The 17,631-nt window shown below is 41.0% G+C and overlaps 1 protein-coding gene across 1 annotated transcript; it reads left to right on the forward strand.

Moving 5' to 3' along the window:
• Nucleotides 1-1,745: 1,745 nt before the first annotated feature.
• On the forward strand, nucleotides 1,746-16,392 carry LOC146616977 (WD repeat-containing protein 26). Its single transcript, XM_085372366.1, has 14 exons — nucleotides 1,746-2,458; nucleotides 4,500-4,599; nucleotides 5,362-5,418; nucleotides 8,049-8,185; nucleotides 8,852-8,949; nucleotides 9,089-9,245; nucleotides 10,714-10,852; nucleotides 11,012-11,152; nucleotides 11,499-11,618; nucleotides 12,450-12,595; nucleotides 12,925-13,003; nucleotides 13,132-13,261; nucleotides 13,676-13,870; nucleotides 13,993-16,392. Exons 1-14 carry the CDS (start codon nucleotides 2,154-2,156, stop codon nucleotides 14,016-14,018), a joined length of 1,830 nt encoding a protein of 609 aa, XP_085228492.1. The 5' UTR covers nucleotides 1,746-2,153; the 3' UTR covers nucleotides 14,019-16,392.
• The last annotated feature ends 1,239 nt before the right edge of the window (nucleotides 16,393-17,631 follow it).

The raw sequence follows: 17,631 nt of genomic DNA on the forward strand, positions 1-17,631 counted from the left end.
CATCAAAGGGCGCATGAAGGTAATGTGAGGCCATGTGTCTGAAAGCTTAGGTTGAAGCAGATGTGGACTTTTTTTTTTTTTACAGGATAATGATCCTAAACAAGAAAAGAGCACACAAAGAATAAATGTAGGGTTAGTCAGAACCTAGAAGCGAATCCCACTGTATTTTTGTGTGGAGGTTTGAAATAAGCAGTACATAACAGAAAAGGTACCAAGAAAGGTACTGAAGGAACTGAGCATGTAAGAGTGGTCAAAGCTGCTCATCTACAAGATCATGAAGAAGCTTCTGGTATCAGCTAGTTCATATTAATGTTGAATAAACGAATGGAAGAGTTCTGAGGCATACAACATCTTTATCGGTATGCACTGTTTCAAAAAGGGTCGGGTGTTTGCCTAGCCAAAACGTATGTAAATTACAAGTTTTCAGTAGATAAATAATACATGACTTTCCTTTTTCCTTTCTTTTTTATGTATCTTGCACTGGAGTTTCTTTTTTAAATGATGTAAGGTAATCACATTGCAATTATACTGCGTTAATAAAACATTTTTGCATTAAACTTCTTGATTATTCCGCCTTGTGGGATTGACTTCAGGATCCAACATCAACTGGTCTGCTTGCCAAAACCATTTGTCCAAGACAGTGCTTAAGTACCAAATAAGTGTACTGCCATGTTTAATTTAGTCTGATAATACACTCATGTTAATACATTCTCATGGTTAATATAATTGATTTTCATTCTTTAATTTGGTCTGATCTAATGTTAAGATTTTCATTGGGACTGACCATAAAGGACAAGATTTGAAATGGGTACATCAGACAGTTCAGGTTGAATAGTATGGAGACAAAGTTAAAGAGGCAAGAAGGTTTGGACATGTGCAGAGGAGGGCTGGTGGATATACTGTACAAAGGGTGTTAAATATTGAGCTTCCAGGCCTCGAGCAAAAGAGGAAGCCCACAGAGAAGATTCATGGATGTAACCAAGGAAGACATGTCGAGGGATGATTTGATAGAGGAGAAATAGGGTGAGATGAAGGCAGATGATCTGCTGTGGCAACCCTAAAGGGAGCAGTCAAAAGAACAAGTTTACACTGATCCACTTTGGAAGTTCATGTTTATTTGGGCCTGGTTACTAGTCTTCTGACTGAGTGATTCATTAATTCAATCACTTATGAAGATACCAGAAAATAAACCCTTGTTCAGCCGAAGTCAACTAATTTTCCTGTAAGGTTTAAATGAAAATAGTTGGCTTATGTTGTTATTCAAACTAATAAAGAGCGTATTAGTACAGTACAAATAACACATGGCGGTTGATTCACATTTTTTTTTGTCTCCCATAGTCTTAGCTTAAGTTAAATCTCATAGATGGACCTTAGTGGGAACACTTATGTTAATTTATTTTTATTCTTAACGCGATTACGTGTATAGTATTTTAGTGATGAAGTTAACTTTTATACCATTCTTTAGGCCTTGGATACGAAGATATCGAGGACACATTTTCATTTACTTATTTTGTCACTGTGTTAGCTAGTGATCAGTAGACTAGCTACACTAGATTTACTCATTACGCTAATTCAAAATTCCGGATATATTACACTTCAAGTCTCTGGAGCACTAAAATTAACTTTAATATGAAATGTTATTGTTTTTTGATCATTATTATGCTAACTAGGTTCTCATGCACCACCCATGGATTATAATTCTACCCGGAAGCCTGGTAGTGTAGGAATTTCCGGTTACGTCAGGGCGTCAGGACTCCATTAGAGCTGCAGCTGTTTTGAGAGAAACAACAACAAAACGGGCTAACTGATAGAGCTTCCACAGTGACAGTACGCTCTAAGCCTGACAACGAGGCCTCAGATCTGGAAGCTTAACCTTCATTTCCCACCCGGAGCTTCGCCGGCTTCTAACCACGGCCGCTCTCGGTGAGGAAACTCTGGCCTCCGCTTCCTCCTCCTCCGACTCGGACACCGGCGGAGCGTCGCCGCCCCCGCGGAAGAAGCACCGAGCCTCGGCGGTGGAGGGAGCAGGAGAGCCCGGGGCTTCAGCAGTTTTGACAGGCCTTTCCGGAGTTGTCCTAGGACGCGGTGCATACTCTCAAGCCACCTCTGCCATCCACTTTAACCGAAGTGTTGTCAACAACCTCAGCAGCAGTATGCAGGCAAACGGGGCTGGACAAGGACAAGAATCCTCGGAGCTCTCTTGCTTAAACAGCGCACAAAACGGGGAGTCCTCCTCGGTCGGAGGAACTCACTCAAATGGCCTTCTCTCCAGCACAGATAACGGTAATAACGTCGGTACCAGTAATGGATCTTCAGTAGGGCCTTGCACGGGGACTTCGGCTGCTTCTACGGCCTCGAGTTCGGAGGTCGGCTCGTTGAAAAAGAAGAAACGACTAACGCAGGCGGAGGAAGATGTCATACGATTAATAGGGCAACATCTCCACGGACTAGGACTGAAGTAAGTTTATTCAGTGTGTCAGTCGAGGAAAAACTCGCGAAGGCAGTTAACCTTAGCATCGAACATAAGAAGTGCAATCTGTATAACTTGGATTTTATGTGAAACTGCGAAATAGCAGCTGGTAAAGGCGATATTAGTGCGCTTGACAGACACAAACATGGGGGGATGGGGTTGGTAGTTAGCCTGTGAGCTCGGCAGTTGGTAGAAAGAAGGGGTCCATCTTGCACAATAACAGCTAGCATCGGTAGCCTGCGCTAAGGTGTTGTGTCTTGATATTAAACGTTCACGGAAAGATAAAACATAGTTCAACATAGAGCTGTTTCACGAGTTCACCATAACTCGTAGGAGCCTTTTAATGCCAGTTACGTCACGATCTATTAATAAATGTTATAGATTTCGCAGTGAATAAAAGGCATTACATCATCTAACATTAGTAACGTTTGTTCACACAAAACAAGGATCGCAGATTTGTTGTGGTTTTTCAGCTATATAAAATGGAGACGGTTCAGTTTTCCTAATTAGGTACTTAAGCAGAATGATCGAGTTCACGACGTGAGTTTTACGTTTGAGAGGTTATTGCGCAAAAAGCAATTGCGGAGAAAAATGTTAGGTTAGTGCACGGGGTTTTCAACGTCGGCTTTTTACTCTGGTGGCTTTCTTCTTTTTGTAGCTCGTCTGCAAATGCAGCACGTTTTTTTTTTTTCATTTGGGGTTTCTTTTTAGAGAGGTACATGGAGAAGTCTTGTAATGCTGAAAGACACTGTAATAACGGGTATGGGTTATGAAATATGACCTGGTTATTTTAGTATTCCTAGTGCACTCTTTGCATTTCTTGATGGGTCCTTGGAACTATTTATTTCATCAAATCAGGCACCATTTTACACAGCTATCTCACGAATGTTAGAACTTCTCTCCTGCCTTCATTTTTTCCGTCTTTGTTGCTGTGTCCGAGCAATGTGTCATCAGCCAGTCACAAACAGTGACGTGCATGTATTGGAGCGTGTATTTATTTAAAGTCAGCAGTCAATACTGTGGGCGACATTTGTTCCCGAACTGAGCAGAATCGGATGGCTTCATGGCGGCTGAGGAATGCGCTTTCTGCCAGCTGTTTCACATGGAAACGTTGGTTTGAATCTAATTATAGAAATGAGGGTTTGTTGTTTTTTTTGTTTTGTTTTTTTCCCAAGAAACGTGTGTATGGTGATCTTCAAACTGCCAGTGGTTGGGTCGCTTGATTTCTAGTGTTCTGCTGAGAAAGTATAGCATTATAGGCATTATAAAAGACATTGCTGTGTTTACTATGAGGGTTTTTTTTTCTTTTCTTTTTTTTTGGGGGGGGGGGGTGAAATTGCCTGGTATGAAACAGAGCCCCTACATTTCAGCCAGGGAAATACAATCGAAATCGGGCTCAACACAGAGCTGCTGCGCCACTCCATTGATACCTGAGAATGATGTCATCATGCTGAAGGTGTCAGCCACCCCCCCATACCCATTTCACTTGCATTATCTTGCACACACATCTCTGCAGGAGCTTTTATGGGAGTGGAGTGTGTTTAGCAGAGGGATGGTGTTTGCACAGATGGTTATGGTTCACTGTTGACAGAGCCGAAGGGGGTGATGTCAACCGCAGTGGAAGCTTGATTCATGTTGGTGTCCACAAATAATGCTGGGGTGACACAACTGCCCCACAACCGGCTTCTCCCAGTTATTGTTAGCCATTAAATTATATTCTCCCTACTGTCGGCCACAAACATTAATATCGTCTTGTCACCCAGTACACTATTTGCCATCACCATAAAGTATTGGCATAATGACATAAATGACTAGTGGGGAAAAAGGTCTATAACCTACCTAAAAAATGTCACTTAACATAATGATGGGCTAACTTGTCAGCTGACTGAGCTCACATTTTCAGGTATGACTGTTAATAGCTGGAAAACCACATTTGCCCTTGATTTTATTTTTTTCTCCTTTTCACATGTCTCATCATTATATATCTGGATAACTTCCTCTCCTCCACTCTCCTCCTGTGTCTCTGCAGTCAGACGGTGGACCTGCTGATGCAGGAATCAGGCTGCAGACTGGAACACTCCTCAGCTACCAAGTTCCGCAACCATGTCATGGAAGGAGAGTGGGACAAGGTTAGTATTTGTTTACAGTGACTACATAATAGGAAATATTCTGGGCAACATGGAATATGTGACAGTGAAATTTCACTTCAAAACGCAGAGCTAGAATACATACAGTATCTTTTCAGATCAGTCTCGTCTCATATTAATTATCAACCAAAGCTAAGTTTATGAAAGCAGCAGGTGGTAACATAGGTGAGTTCAAACAGCAGTCTGTACGGGGCACAGTTATGCAAACCCAGCAGCATGAACTTGTTTAATTTTTAATGTTGAAGCCCGCAGGACAACCCTCTGTGGCTGAGTAGAATGAACAGAAATTTAAAGGTGACGTAAAATGCTTATTAAGGCGTCTTTATGTAATTGGCTTTTAAATTGCCAGTTTATTTTATTAGCGCTTGATCCAGCACTTTACAGCAGACCCATAAAAGTGTTAATGCCGGTAGAAATGAATCTCCTGGTGTAACGAACCTACATTGGTTTAGAGCACCTGTGGTCAAAATTAGACTAATACACAAGCAATTTGTTTTGATCCCATAAAGTTATCTACAAAACGGTAAAAGTAGCTGGTAGTTTGAGATTTGACCTTTACATTTTGATCACTGCACAGTTGCATTGTCAAAGCCTTATAGATTAGGTGACCATAAAATCTGTATCACTGTTTATATAATTAGTTTTTGGGTTGTTTTTTTTTCTTGTGCATGCATGGAAAGTGCTGAGCTAACGATTTCTCCCTCTTTCTCTCCCCTCTGTCACCCTCCTTTTGTTTCGGTGCAGGCTGAGAATGATCTCAACGAACTGAGAGCATTGATGCATTCTCCCAATGCTATTGTGGTAAGCTCCCTTTGCCCAAACCTGAACTGGACTGAATGACAGTCAGTCAGTTAGCAGGCACAGCTGGACTTTCCAGAATGACACAGTTATAGAGCAGATTCCTTTTTTTTTTCTTTTTTTTTTTTAGAGCAGATTCCTGTTGTGGACAGCGCCACAAGAAGGAGCGAATCCACATTTAGATTTAGAGTAGTGTACTGGATACTGTTTTTGAGCAGAGTGTGACTCCACATTGCAATGCTGTTGGGTTTTTTTTTTACATAGTGTCTTTACATTGATTATAACTAATAATCCACCAGTGTGTGAATGTGAGAGTGAATGAATAGTGGAATTGTACAGCGCTTTGAGGGCCCCGAAAAGCGCTATATAAATGCAATCCATTATTATTATTATTATTACTATTAATAGATTTAAAAGCTATGTTTTGGTTTGATTCTTGCTACTACAGCTTTGTTTTTGCCAGGTCAGTCAATACTGGGAGCAGATATGAGAGATCAAGAATTTCCATTACAGAACATGGTTTAAAAGAATTAAATATGTATACATTTAACAGCACATTGAGAACATATCCATGTCAGCTACAGTATTTAACAGAAAAGACTGCAGTTGTGTATTTCTGCAGTACACAGTACATCTATCAGGGCCTTTAATATTGAATACCACTGATCCACAAACATTTATTCCTGTGAAGATTAGTATGAGAGTAAATACTTTACAGTATCAGTTTGGTAATGAGGCTCAGCTCAGACTAATTATCCCTAGCTAGCATGCTAATTAGCAACAAGATGAGCTCCAAAAATACTTCAGAGTCAAGTGGCTGCTGCTCTGTGTCATAAGGTTTCTAACAGCCATTCCCTGCTGAGTTATTGTGAAAATGGATGTAGCTTTTTAATGTTTTTTGTTTTGTTTTGTTTTTTTTCCCCCTTCATAACGCCATTTTAGTTCTTGAGTTGAGATTAGCATTGTCATAGTCAACATGACATTCACAACAGTTCTGGAGCACAGTTTGCTCGTGTCACGGACCTAAGGGGGAGAACTCTGAGATGTGTGTTTCTGCCCTCTTTATTTACAGAGTTATGTGGGTGGATTTTGTGTAGTCGATGTGAGTGTGCTTGCTGTACTTGCATACCTGAGATAGGATGGAGGCGCTTAACACTGCAAATGACATCGCTAAACTGCAGCAATGTGTAAACACTATAAAAGAAATGGTGATGTTAATATTACCATATGTGCTCTGCATATTTGTAAATATATTCTAATAATGACAAATTGATTTTTTTAAAATTATATTCTACCACTAATTTGAGTTTTATTGTATCAGTGTCATATATCCTAAATGGGAATGTTTAGTTTTTTTTGCTTCCTTAAAATGTGGTACTTTATCCTTTTTTATGATAAAGGTATGCAAACTAGCTGTCTTGATATATATGGTTAAAATCACTCCCTGTCAGTGTCAAAGCAGTAGTTTAAGCTTATTTGTCATTCTTTTATTTTCTCCTTACAAACAGAATGCCAGTACACTCTGATAAATGGTTTTCATTGTTGTGGTACAAAAAAGAAACATGTTTCAGCTTGAAGGCATTATCCACGTAATTCAAAACAACAATAAATGATAACCAGGTGAGCTTTAAACGTCACTCAGTAAAAAGAATGCATAATTGCTTGATAGGGTGAAGCACACAAAAGGCCTTTTTTATTCCTCAGCTAGAAATCCAGTATGATGTATGTTGCCAAGTATTTCAAGGTGTATGAGTATTGCTTCCTCTTTGAAGGTGTAGTCACGCAGATGCATTTCTGTTATGGAGGGAAGCATATAAGTGTTAAATGTTACAATCTGAGTCCAAAAGGTTTGAACAGAGATCTGTTGTTGAGCCGTTTCTTTTATTTAATTTATTAGTATTCCATATTTTCACTGTGCAGATGCATATATCGGTGCCACTTATTTTTGACTTTGATTGTAAAATGTTATAAAGAGCTAATAAGAATTTATGCCATTGTTGGACAAGGTCTGGAAACATCTTATTTTTGTTGGCGTATTTTTCTGATATTTTCAGTATATGTTAATATCTAAATGAGTTTGTTTTTTTTCATCTGTATATTATGATAAGAATGTTACTATGGGATGGGGACATCTGCTCTTGGGTGATAATGTGGCTTTAGCTACATGAGATTCCTAAAAAGTACTTTGCAACACAGAACACATATTATTGTAGTTTGGAACACCTCTGTGCGAGTCTTTATTCATTTATTATTATAGATAGTTTCATATTTTTAATCTAACTTATTTTCAGTTATAAAAACTGGATGGGGTTTCTGGCTCTGGCAGTCATGTTTTCTTCCTGAGAAATCTTTGCTTGCTGGGTATTGCATTTATTGATGCATCCTATCATGCAATTATATATTCTCTTTAATGTTTGATGTTTGAACCTTTTCCCAAAATTAGAATGAAGGCTTTGTTAGCTGGCGCCAGCCTTATTTGTTTTGATATTTGCAGCTATGGGAGACTTGGTGCATTGAACGTTTGGAATTGAGTACTGTTGCTGCTGTTCTTTACTATTTATTTCTTCCTCCTGTATGTTTTTGTGTTTATAGATTACCTTCTTTATACCTGTGCTTCTCTTCTTTCTACTCAGCGTATGAAGTTCCTGCTGCTGCAGCAGAAGTACCTTGAGTACCTGGAGGACGGAAAAGTCTTGGAGGCTTTGCAGGTCCTCCGGGGAGAGCTGACGCCGCTCAAGTACAACACAGATCGCATCCACGTACTCAGCGGGTACTGTTTAATGTTACCTCTGGCTTATAGCCATCATCAGGATGTTCACCCTGTCTGCACAAATACACACCTACTAACCACCCATATAGCTATTGGAGAGTCCTGTAGATGCTAATGGTACGCCTGTTTGGTGATTTACTTGTACCAAAATCTGCACCTGTATAAATATTGTTTGCTAATAATTAAGGGAATATTAAATTGTCTTACATTATGATAATTAATGAAGCTTAAGCTGTTGAATTCACTGTAAAACGTCTATATGGTAAATGATTTTAGTAGTAATTTTCACAGTGCAGTTCTTGTCACGCTTACTGTTTTATCTCCAGTAATAAAACAATCATGGATCTTTTTGCTTGATCTGCAAATGTTAGTCAGCTCTTTTTTAAAAAAAAAAAAAATCAAATACCTGAATGTAACAAGTTCATCTTAGACCCTTCAGGATGCTTTATTTACCACATCAGAAAGTTTGCTAAATTTAGTCTAAGTTAAAATCTGTATTTAATTGTCAGTGGTTGTAGTTTACGGCCATTCGTATCACTAGTTTAAGCTCCTGTTTACTTCCTGGTGATAAGATGTCTTTTTAAAGTGGTAATAATCCTTCATGGATGTTATGATGTCCTCTCAGTGTGTTTTTTGCTTAAACTGCGTTCTTGTATGTTGTTTCAGGTACCTAATGTGTAGCCATGCTGAGGATCTTAGGGCCAAGGCAGAGTGGGAGGGCAAGGGCACGGCTTCACGCTGCAGGCTGCTGGATAAACTACAAAGTGAGGAGGCATTTCCATAACTGACCCTGTACAGCTAACAGATGTTGTCTTATTTTTGTGTGTGTGTGTGTGTGTGTGTGGGCATATTCCATGTACAGCTGTGAATCTCTATGATCCGTTTTTTCCTCTCTATTTGTAGCATACCTGCCTCCTTCTGTGATGCTGCCCCCTCGTCGACTGCACACCCTGCTCCGGCAAGCAGTGGAGCTGCAGAGGGACCGCTGCCTTTATCATAACACCAAGCTGGACAATAACCTGGACTCGGTCTCTCTCCTCCTTGATCACGTCTGCAGCAGGTTGGTACTGCAAAGCTAGCATGTTGCACTGTCTCCGAGACGCCAGACTTTGCTAAATTATAAAACTGTAATATTTAACTCTTGTTGTTATAAAACCAAAATGTTGGAGCTCCTTGTGATTCTAAATGTTGTTTTTGGAGTGGAAGTCAGCTGATTTTTCTCTTTAATGACATACTCCACTACTATGTCTCCACTACTTCTTTTTTTTTGTACCTTGATGCTTCGTATATTTTAACCTGTCGCATTTTCTTTCTCCTATTTATTTGCTGTGTATTGTAATGCCCCAAACACCTGTAGCTCATCAGGGAATGGACATGCAGCCTCTGGGGGTGTCCTCTGGTGTCTGGAACGTTGACACTGGCAAAGGATCCTTTAAGTCTTTTGTAGTGTGAGATAGGGTGAAGTTGATAGGTTGGGGGAGTGGGGTGTTTAGTGTGCACCAATGTTTAAGTAGATGGTACATGTCAAAGCAATATCCAGGATAAATCCAGGATTTTCCAGCAGATAATCACTGTTGTTCACAACCGGTCAGTGGTTTTACTGCTGTGGCTAATCTAAAATCGATTGCTTTAACTGACACAATGAAGGGAAGATGAAATTCAAGTTCTTTAAGGCTCTGGTTGCTCTGTCTTTGTTCACACACCCTTGGAACAATGCACAAAAGTCACCAATGGTGCCTTTGGATTGGCAGACTGAGGATTGACCTCTTTATAAAGGGCGAGCAGTGGGTGTGTTACATCTTCAGAGGATCACAGTTCAGTGCAGTGGTGCTGGCGAGGAGAGTCTAAGCATTAGTTCAAACTCCAGTTCGGAAAGAGGAATATGGAAACTGGGCCAACTGTCGATCTCAGGGAATAGTACAGGGTGTGTTGGAGTTTTCCCCATAAATCTACATGCATATTATGGACCTGGGAAAATGCATATGACCAAATCCTTTAGGGGACTCGCTCCATTTAGTAGAAGAGTTCAAGAACTTTGCAGGCTTCTTCATGAGTGGGGCAAGGGTGGAATGGATAGAAAGATCAATCAGAAACTGTAGTGATCTGGGCACTGTGACTGCTTTGTGTGGTGAAGAGAGGGCTTAGCCCAAAGTTGATGACTTTCTGGTAGATCTTACCCTCACCAGTGGGCACCAGCTGTGGGTAGCAACTAAAGGATTAAGAATACAAGGAACAGAACCAAGATTCTTTCAAAAGGTGTCCTTACAAGTGTAAGGATTAGCGATACCAACTGTTAGCTACAAAGTGATGGGCAACATGCCAAGTGTTTTTCTTTTAGGTGGGCTGTAGAGCTGGTGGGAGCTCTGCTTTGCATGAGGGGCTCAAAGTAGAGCTGCTGCCTCTGTGCAGTGAAAGGAGACAACCGAGGTGATTAAGGCTTAGACGGCTGCCCCGGCCACCTGGACCTGGGTTAAATGGATGACTGAATTAAGATTTTAACTTTTTCATCTTGTGTGTGTGTGTTACAGGAAGCAGTTCCCATGTTACACTCAACAGATTCTGACTGAGCATTGTAATGAGGTGTGGTTCTGCAAATTCTCAAATGATGGCACCAAGCTAGCCACTGGCTCCAAAGACACTACTGTCATAATTTGGCAAGTGGACCCAGTAAGTTTTGGGGTTTTTTTTATTAGTATTTTAATTTCAGACTTTAAAATCTCTTGACAATTTGTTTTTTTTCTTGTTGTTTTTTTTAATTTCCACAAATAAGGGCCCAGTCCATATTGTGTCTCAGGGTTTTTCTTTGTCCTCTTACTATCTGTGTAGGAGACCCACCAGCTGAAGCTGCTGCGAACCCTGGAGGGTCATGCATACGGCGTCTCCTACTTAGCCTGGAGTCCCGATGACACCTACCTGATCGCCTGCGGACCGGATGACTGCTCCGAGCTCTGGCTCTGGAATGTTCAGGTAAGGTTGATGCACGGTGGCTTCACTTGTTAACTTTAATGCTATATTACCTCTTCAAACAGCAGAGAACATAATAGTACAGTTGTGTAGAAAAGCATACATTGGTGAATCTCAAAATCTTTCTTTTTCAAAATGAGGAAACGTGTGCTGGATAACCTGCCTTAGATACTCTGTAGTGTGCTGTGTGTACTCAGTGACCTCTCCGCTTCACGGATCCCCTTCTGTTTCCTTTCCCGTTACTCAACCCTCCCCCACTCTTGCTTTATATTTCTTCTCGCTGTCTCCCTTCCCCCATTTTCTCTCCTCTTGATTTGCACTCGGTCTGTCAATCCCCCCTCTTCACCAGACGGGGGAGCTGCGGACCAAAATGTCCCAGTCCCATGAAGATAGTCTGACCAGCGTGGCCTGGAACCCTGATGGCAAGCGCTTTGTCACTGGAGGACAAAGGGGACAGTTTTATCAGTGTGTAAGTTAATTATTTTTTTATTCTCTCTCTATGTCTAATGCACAGTTGTTTTTAGTTTGTGTGCTTTCGTCAAATTTTTCACCTTTTTTTTTTTTTCTTAAAAATAATTAATTAGTCATCTCAGCTATTTTGTTATATTTTTGTTGAATTTTTGTTGAATTTAACTTAAGTTTTAACTGCTGTAACAATTTTTCCACGTTTGGTGCTAAATAAAGCATATCTTATCTTGTTATCATTGCTTCTGTTAATCAGTGCTGAATTCCTGGCATGTTTTCATAATGGCGTGCTGGGGAAGAGAGAAAAGGAAAAGAGATTTGGTTGTGTTAGCAGCTGTTAAACGTCTATTGAAATGCTGGGATAACCTTAATCAGGTTTTCAAACAATCATAGGCTCTTTCAGTATTGTGATTTTCTATCCAACTTACTGAAAGAGCCCATAAAAATATGTTTTTCACAGTTGATCTACAGCTATCTGTGTGTGCTTTGTGACTAAGCAGGTCTTTCCCCTCCCAGGGTGGTTCCCTGTACCTTTTAATGAAGAGTTTTGACACCTTGATATATATGAATAAAGATGTGGTTTGACCATTGGAATAAGTTTGGGATTTTTCCCAAAGGTTTCCCCTCGTAAGCTGATCATCCCCACTAACTTCTGTTTCACAATCGGTCATTTTGTCCTGGAAGCAGGCCTGAAATATGACAGAAACCACTTAAACCACTTCACAACAGAGAAACAAGTGCTTCCCCTCGTAAGCGTCCAATGGGAGTAAGAGTTTAGTATGATTGCCATACTATGCTGTTTCAGTGTTTCTCTTCTCTGATGTGTGTATTTCAGGACCTGGATGGCAACTTGTTAGACTCCTGGGAGGGTGTGAGAGTGCAGTGCCTGTGGTGCCTGAACGATGGCAGGATAGTGCTGGCCTCAGACACCCACCAGCGTATCCGGGGATACAACTTTGAGGACCTTACGGACAGAAACATGTATGTGTCAGCGCTCCTCACCCCTGCACTGTTGTATACCTACATGAAATATTGTTGACATGTGCCATTTTTCTCAAGGGGCTAATCCAGGTGTAATGAATCGCTAATCATGGTAGTTGCTGGAGTTGATCTCTTCTGATGCCGAGCAGTGCTCCTTTTATAGCTATGGTTTCACTTTAAAACGGATGAATACCACAACAAACTCTTCCCGAATTTTAGGAACTCTACAGCTGTCTGTAGTATTTGCTCTAAAATATCACGTTATACTTATCAGTTACATCACACATCACAGTGCCTGACAGGCTGTCTTGTTCACATGTCCTTTACAGAGTTCAGGAGGACCACCCTATCATGTCTTTTACTGTTTCAAAGAACGGAAGATTAGCTTTGTTAAATGTAGCAACTCAGGTAAGCTACTGATCAATTCAGGCTCTTTACAGCATCAGTCCTGCTAAAATGCATGGCTGCTTTGTTTTGCTAAACTGTGTAAAGTATCCTTCAGTAGTTACAGTATGTTGGTCTACACCTTTTTGTAGGGAGTGCACCTGTGGGACCTTCAGGACCGGGTGCTGGTAAGGAAGTACCAAGGTGTTACCCAGGGCTTCTACACAATCCACTCCTGCTTTGGAGGACACAACGAAGACTTCATTGCCAGTGGCAGCGAAGGTACAGTCAGAGTGCTGTGGGAATAAATGGCCACGTTTTCACTATGTTTGTATGAGTCTTCTTTCAGTGTAATGTTTTCTGGTCCAGTGTCCTTTCTGCGTGTAGCTCTGCATGACTTCTGATCACCATTATAGTAGTGACTAATTTGTGAAAAGTAACTTAAATGCCTTAATTAGGATGGTTAAAGCCCTTAGCAGCCAATTCCCAGCCAGCCCAGATCCTTTGCTGTATTTCATTCCTCTGCACCCTTTCCCCATATTTCCTTGTGAAATATGGTGAAATGTTTCTTCCTTTCATTCAGTTTCTTTAAACTTTCTAAATTCCGATCGGTGTTGTCTTTTACATTAATTCCCCTACAATTCGAACCCTGTTTTCTTCCACCTGTTTTATTGCTTTCTTTATCTGTTGCCACAGACCACAAAGTATACATCTGGCATCGGCGTGGTGAACTTCCTATCGCTGAGCTCACAGGCCACACGCGCACCGTTAACTGTGTGAGCTGGAACCCGGCCATCCCAAGCCTCATGGCTTCTGCCTCCGATGACGGCACAGTACGCATCTGGGGCCCTGCACCCTTCCTCGAATCACAAGAGGCAGATGGGCTCAACGGTAGTTATAACTGTTGGTTATAACATGATTTTATTTTATTTTTGTTTTTGTTCATGTTGATTTATGCTAAAATTCTCCTCAAATCACCATTTTGATCTACTAAATGTTTATTTCCTTCTCAGAAAACTGCAGTCACATGGACAGTTGATGGTCACTAATAGAGCAGAAACCGTGTCTCTAACAACAAACAACATCCCACAGTAAAACACAATATTCATGGGCGAAGAAAACCCAGCATCCACATATTGCAAGAGAAGAATAACCAACAAAAAAAGAGAAAACATACGGAAGAAAATTGTCTCCTCACTGGCCTAGAAAAAAATAGCGAGTGTGAAGACTGACCGAAAACTCGTCTTCATCCGAAATCCAATTCTGACCTAAAGGCCTGATAAATGAGTCGGCGCCCAGCGGGATACTCCCTGGAGAGCTGTAATGGCTGTTCTCCTCTTCCAAGCAAACCCTTCTTCCTCCATGTCCTTGCGTGGTCACCAGCCATGCCAGGTCCTCACAAGTTTCCCAGGAAACCCACCTCCACCTGGAGCTTGGAGCACATCAAGTCCCTGTGATGCCTCCAGACAGACACCGCAGATCAGCCGTCTGCTCACTGGACTACATCTGTGTGCCTGTCTGTCTCTCACGTTACCTGTATAATGTCTCCATGGACTTGGGGTGGGGTCTTGCTGGGGGAGGATGGTGCATAGAGGTGGGATATAGCAACTATTCTGTATGTATGTTTTCCTCTCCCCCTCTTTCTTGCTATATTAACATTCAATCTTTTGGACAAAGGCTGAAAGTCCACAGTGGAAACATTGACTGACCAGCTGAAACACAGACAAAAAAAAAGGCTATGCTAAATGTTGGATTTTTTTATGATAGTCATAGGGTTTATTCTCATTTAAGAGGTGAATCTTAGCAAGTAGTGCCCTTGGAAAGCTTTAGTGTGAAGATTCCACTTTTTGTTTCTCAACATTAGGAAAATAAAATCTTTTTATTCCTTAATTTAACTGCTAAAGGACAGTTGCTGTTCTGTTTCCAACTGACAGTACCCCCCCCCCACACACACACACACACACACACACACACACACACACACACAGTCTGTCGAGCTAGCTACCGCACAACTCCATTACATCTGCCTAAGAGGAGGACAGAGGAACTCACAGTTCACATATCATCTGGGAGAAGGGAGGGGTGAGTCTTTCGTTGTTGATAAGGTGGCGTTTCCACTATCAAGACATACACTTTGACCTTTCTCAAGAGACATGCTTTCAGATGTGAAAAGTGCAACTTTTAATGCACATCAGTGACTGCTGTTCCTCCTCTGTGAGTGTGAGAGTGAATGAGCGATTATGCATGCACACATTAGTATGAGAGCTGACGTTACTGAGTGCAGATTTAATTGGCGTGTGTGTGTGTGTGTGTGTGTGTGTGTGTGTGTGTGTGTGTGTGTGTGTGTGCGTGCGCGCATGCATGCATGTGTGTTCAATTCGCACCAGCAGATAATCCCCCACCCCCACCCTCTCTCCAATTCTCCTAATCCCATGTTAAAATTGTAAAGAGGATTTTAAAACCAGTTCTGAGTTATCCAAAGCCCCATAGGGACCTCTATCTGTGGAACAAAGAATACTTGAGAGCCATTTTGTAAAAGAAAGTCATTTTGTTTGTTTTGTTTTTTTTAATCTGGGGCTTTAATTTTTACATTCAGATTTTTTTTCTCTTTTATTTTTCTCCCTACCACGTGGCATTTAAGCGACACTGAACCAGTGACATCTGCTTTTTGTGGGTTTGGGGAGGAAAAGGAAATTTCAAAAGAGCAATTCGAGCGAGACATGTTTCCAAAAAGCTGTAAAGTGTTGTTATTAGCAAAGAGTAATTTCTTATGAGAAGTTAATGATTGTAATTAATGGACGTGTAGTAGGACAGCCCCAGAGAGGAGAGGCACCAGTACCCAGATCCACGCTTCGAGCGCACAGTTAGGGAGTGTTGTTGCAATCCTAGGAACGCACACAGACTGCCTTCCTGTTTATACAGTTGCACACAAACCTTCACTATGTACGGCAGCACCCCCCCCTCCCCCAAACTGCACTTTGAGTAGTCTTTTCTGCTCTCTTGCACATACAGCAATGGCATAAATCCATGAAGTTCCCAGCCTAAAACGTAAAATGTTACATTGGTGAAGACGTAACCTACATAGGAGATTGCTTACAGGAAGCAAGCCCTTACTATGCCTCTATGCATCTAAAAAGCAGTGGCTTGTCTTTGACTTTTTGAAAGCTCACCCTCACTCTCAAAAGGCGTAGCAGCCTCTTCTCGAGGGTACCGCTGTCGAGCTTAGAGAGAATTCAGCATTAACCCCTGCACCCCACTTCACTCTCCAGCCAAGTTTTTCAGTGGTCAGTGCACCATTCAAAGCTTTCTTCCTCCCTTTTCGAGGGTATGTAATGACTATTTGCTACAGACTGATATACAGTGAAATGTTTCAAAACAGTGCTTTTCTGTCTGTTTTTATTGGACTTTTTTGTTACTTTTTTTTTTTTCCTTTTTTTTTTGTTGTTCATATATCATTTTTTGGTTGATCTCTTTCTCTGTATGATCATATTAAAGTATAACCAGACATTTGGAGTCCTTTTTGTTTTTGTTGTAATCTTTATAACCCTTTTTAACTCTTTTATGTTTTAAATATATTTTGTTCATCTGTATTCAGTTGCATATTTTCTACCACTATCACAAAAAATAAAATAATATGCACAGTAACACTCATGCACCTAGGAGTGAGAAGAGTCGTAGGAAGTGTGTTACCTACAATCAAATCAGGTTTGATCTATCCACCCCTCGCCTTTAAAGAGTTTCCTTCATGTGAAAATCTTGTTTTATCGCATGTCTGTGTACGCGACCGATCATCCCTCTCGGCGTGCCGTTGTAGATTGGCAGTGGCTACTTCTCTGACCCCACATCAAAGCCAAATTTACTTGAGGCACTTGTGTATGTGTTGATCTGATATTCACACATTGAAAACCTCTATCTTGACTCCTAGACCATAGAATGGACTCCTCTTCCACGCCCCGCATCATTTCAGAAGACTTGAGACAAATGGTACACACCAAGACCCCGAATAAGAGTTCCAGTAAAACCCATCGTTCACCTGCTGGTGGCAAATGCTATGTCTGTATGCAACCTGGTGTCTGCTCTGTTCTTTTGTCTTGGGTTTACCAAGGGACTTGTTTCTGATTTAACTGTCTTATTTCTCAGAGGTAGAGGTGGTGGGTGGGGGATACTAAGGGCTTACAGTAGCATCTCTAAGTTCCTTGGGTTTGGGCGGGAAGGGGAAATGTGTGGATTTACGTTCAATGTGTTATTTACAAAAGTGATTGTACTGTTTTGTATTGTTGTGTAGGGAAAGTGTTATGTATGCATATTTTCAATAAAGCATTCAGGGTTTTGAAAAAAAAAACAATAAGAATGGTCCATCGCCGTTTGGTGGGGCAGGAAACTTAGGAACCTGTGAGATGCTTAGAAATCCACTCTGCTACTCTCCCATCCTTAAACAGCTCGGCACAACTCGACCCCGAAGTCACCAATGTGGCAAAGCATTCGTGAAGGTCTCTGTTTCCAAGAGAGTTGGCACACTGTAAATAAAATACTAGAATAAATGGAACACAAGGAATGAAAATAATTAAAATTTCAAAATAAATGAATAATAGAAATGTGACTTCGAAATTATACATGTACTCATTCTGAATTTGAATCATGCTGAGACGGGG

This window comes from Diplotaxodon limnothrissa, linkage group LG15 (assembly GCF_057381915.1).
Source record: "Diplotaxodon limnothrissa isolate DT_005_m linkage group LG15, D_limnothrissa_male_GT1.1, whole genome shotgun sequence".
In the NCBI taxonomy this organism is placed as follows: Eukaryota; Metazoa; Chordata; class Actinopteri; order Cichliformes; family Cichlidae; genus Diplotaxodon; species Diplotaxodon limnothrissa.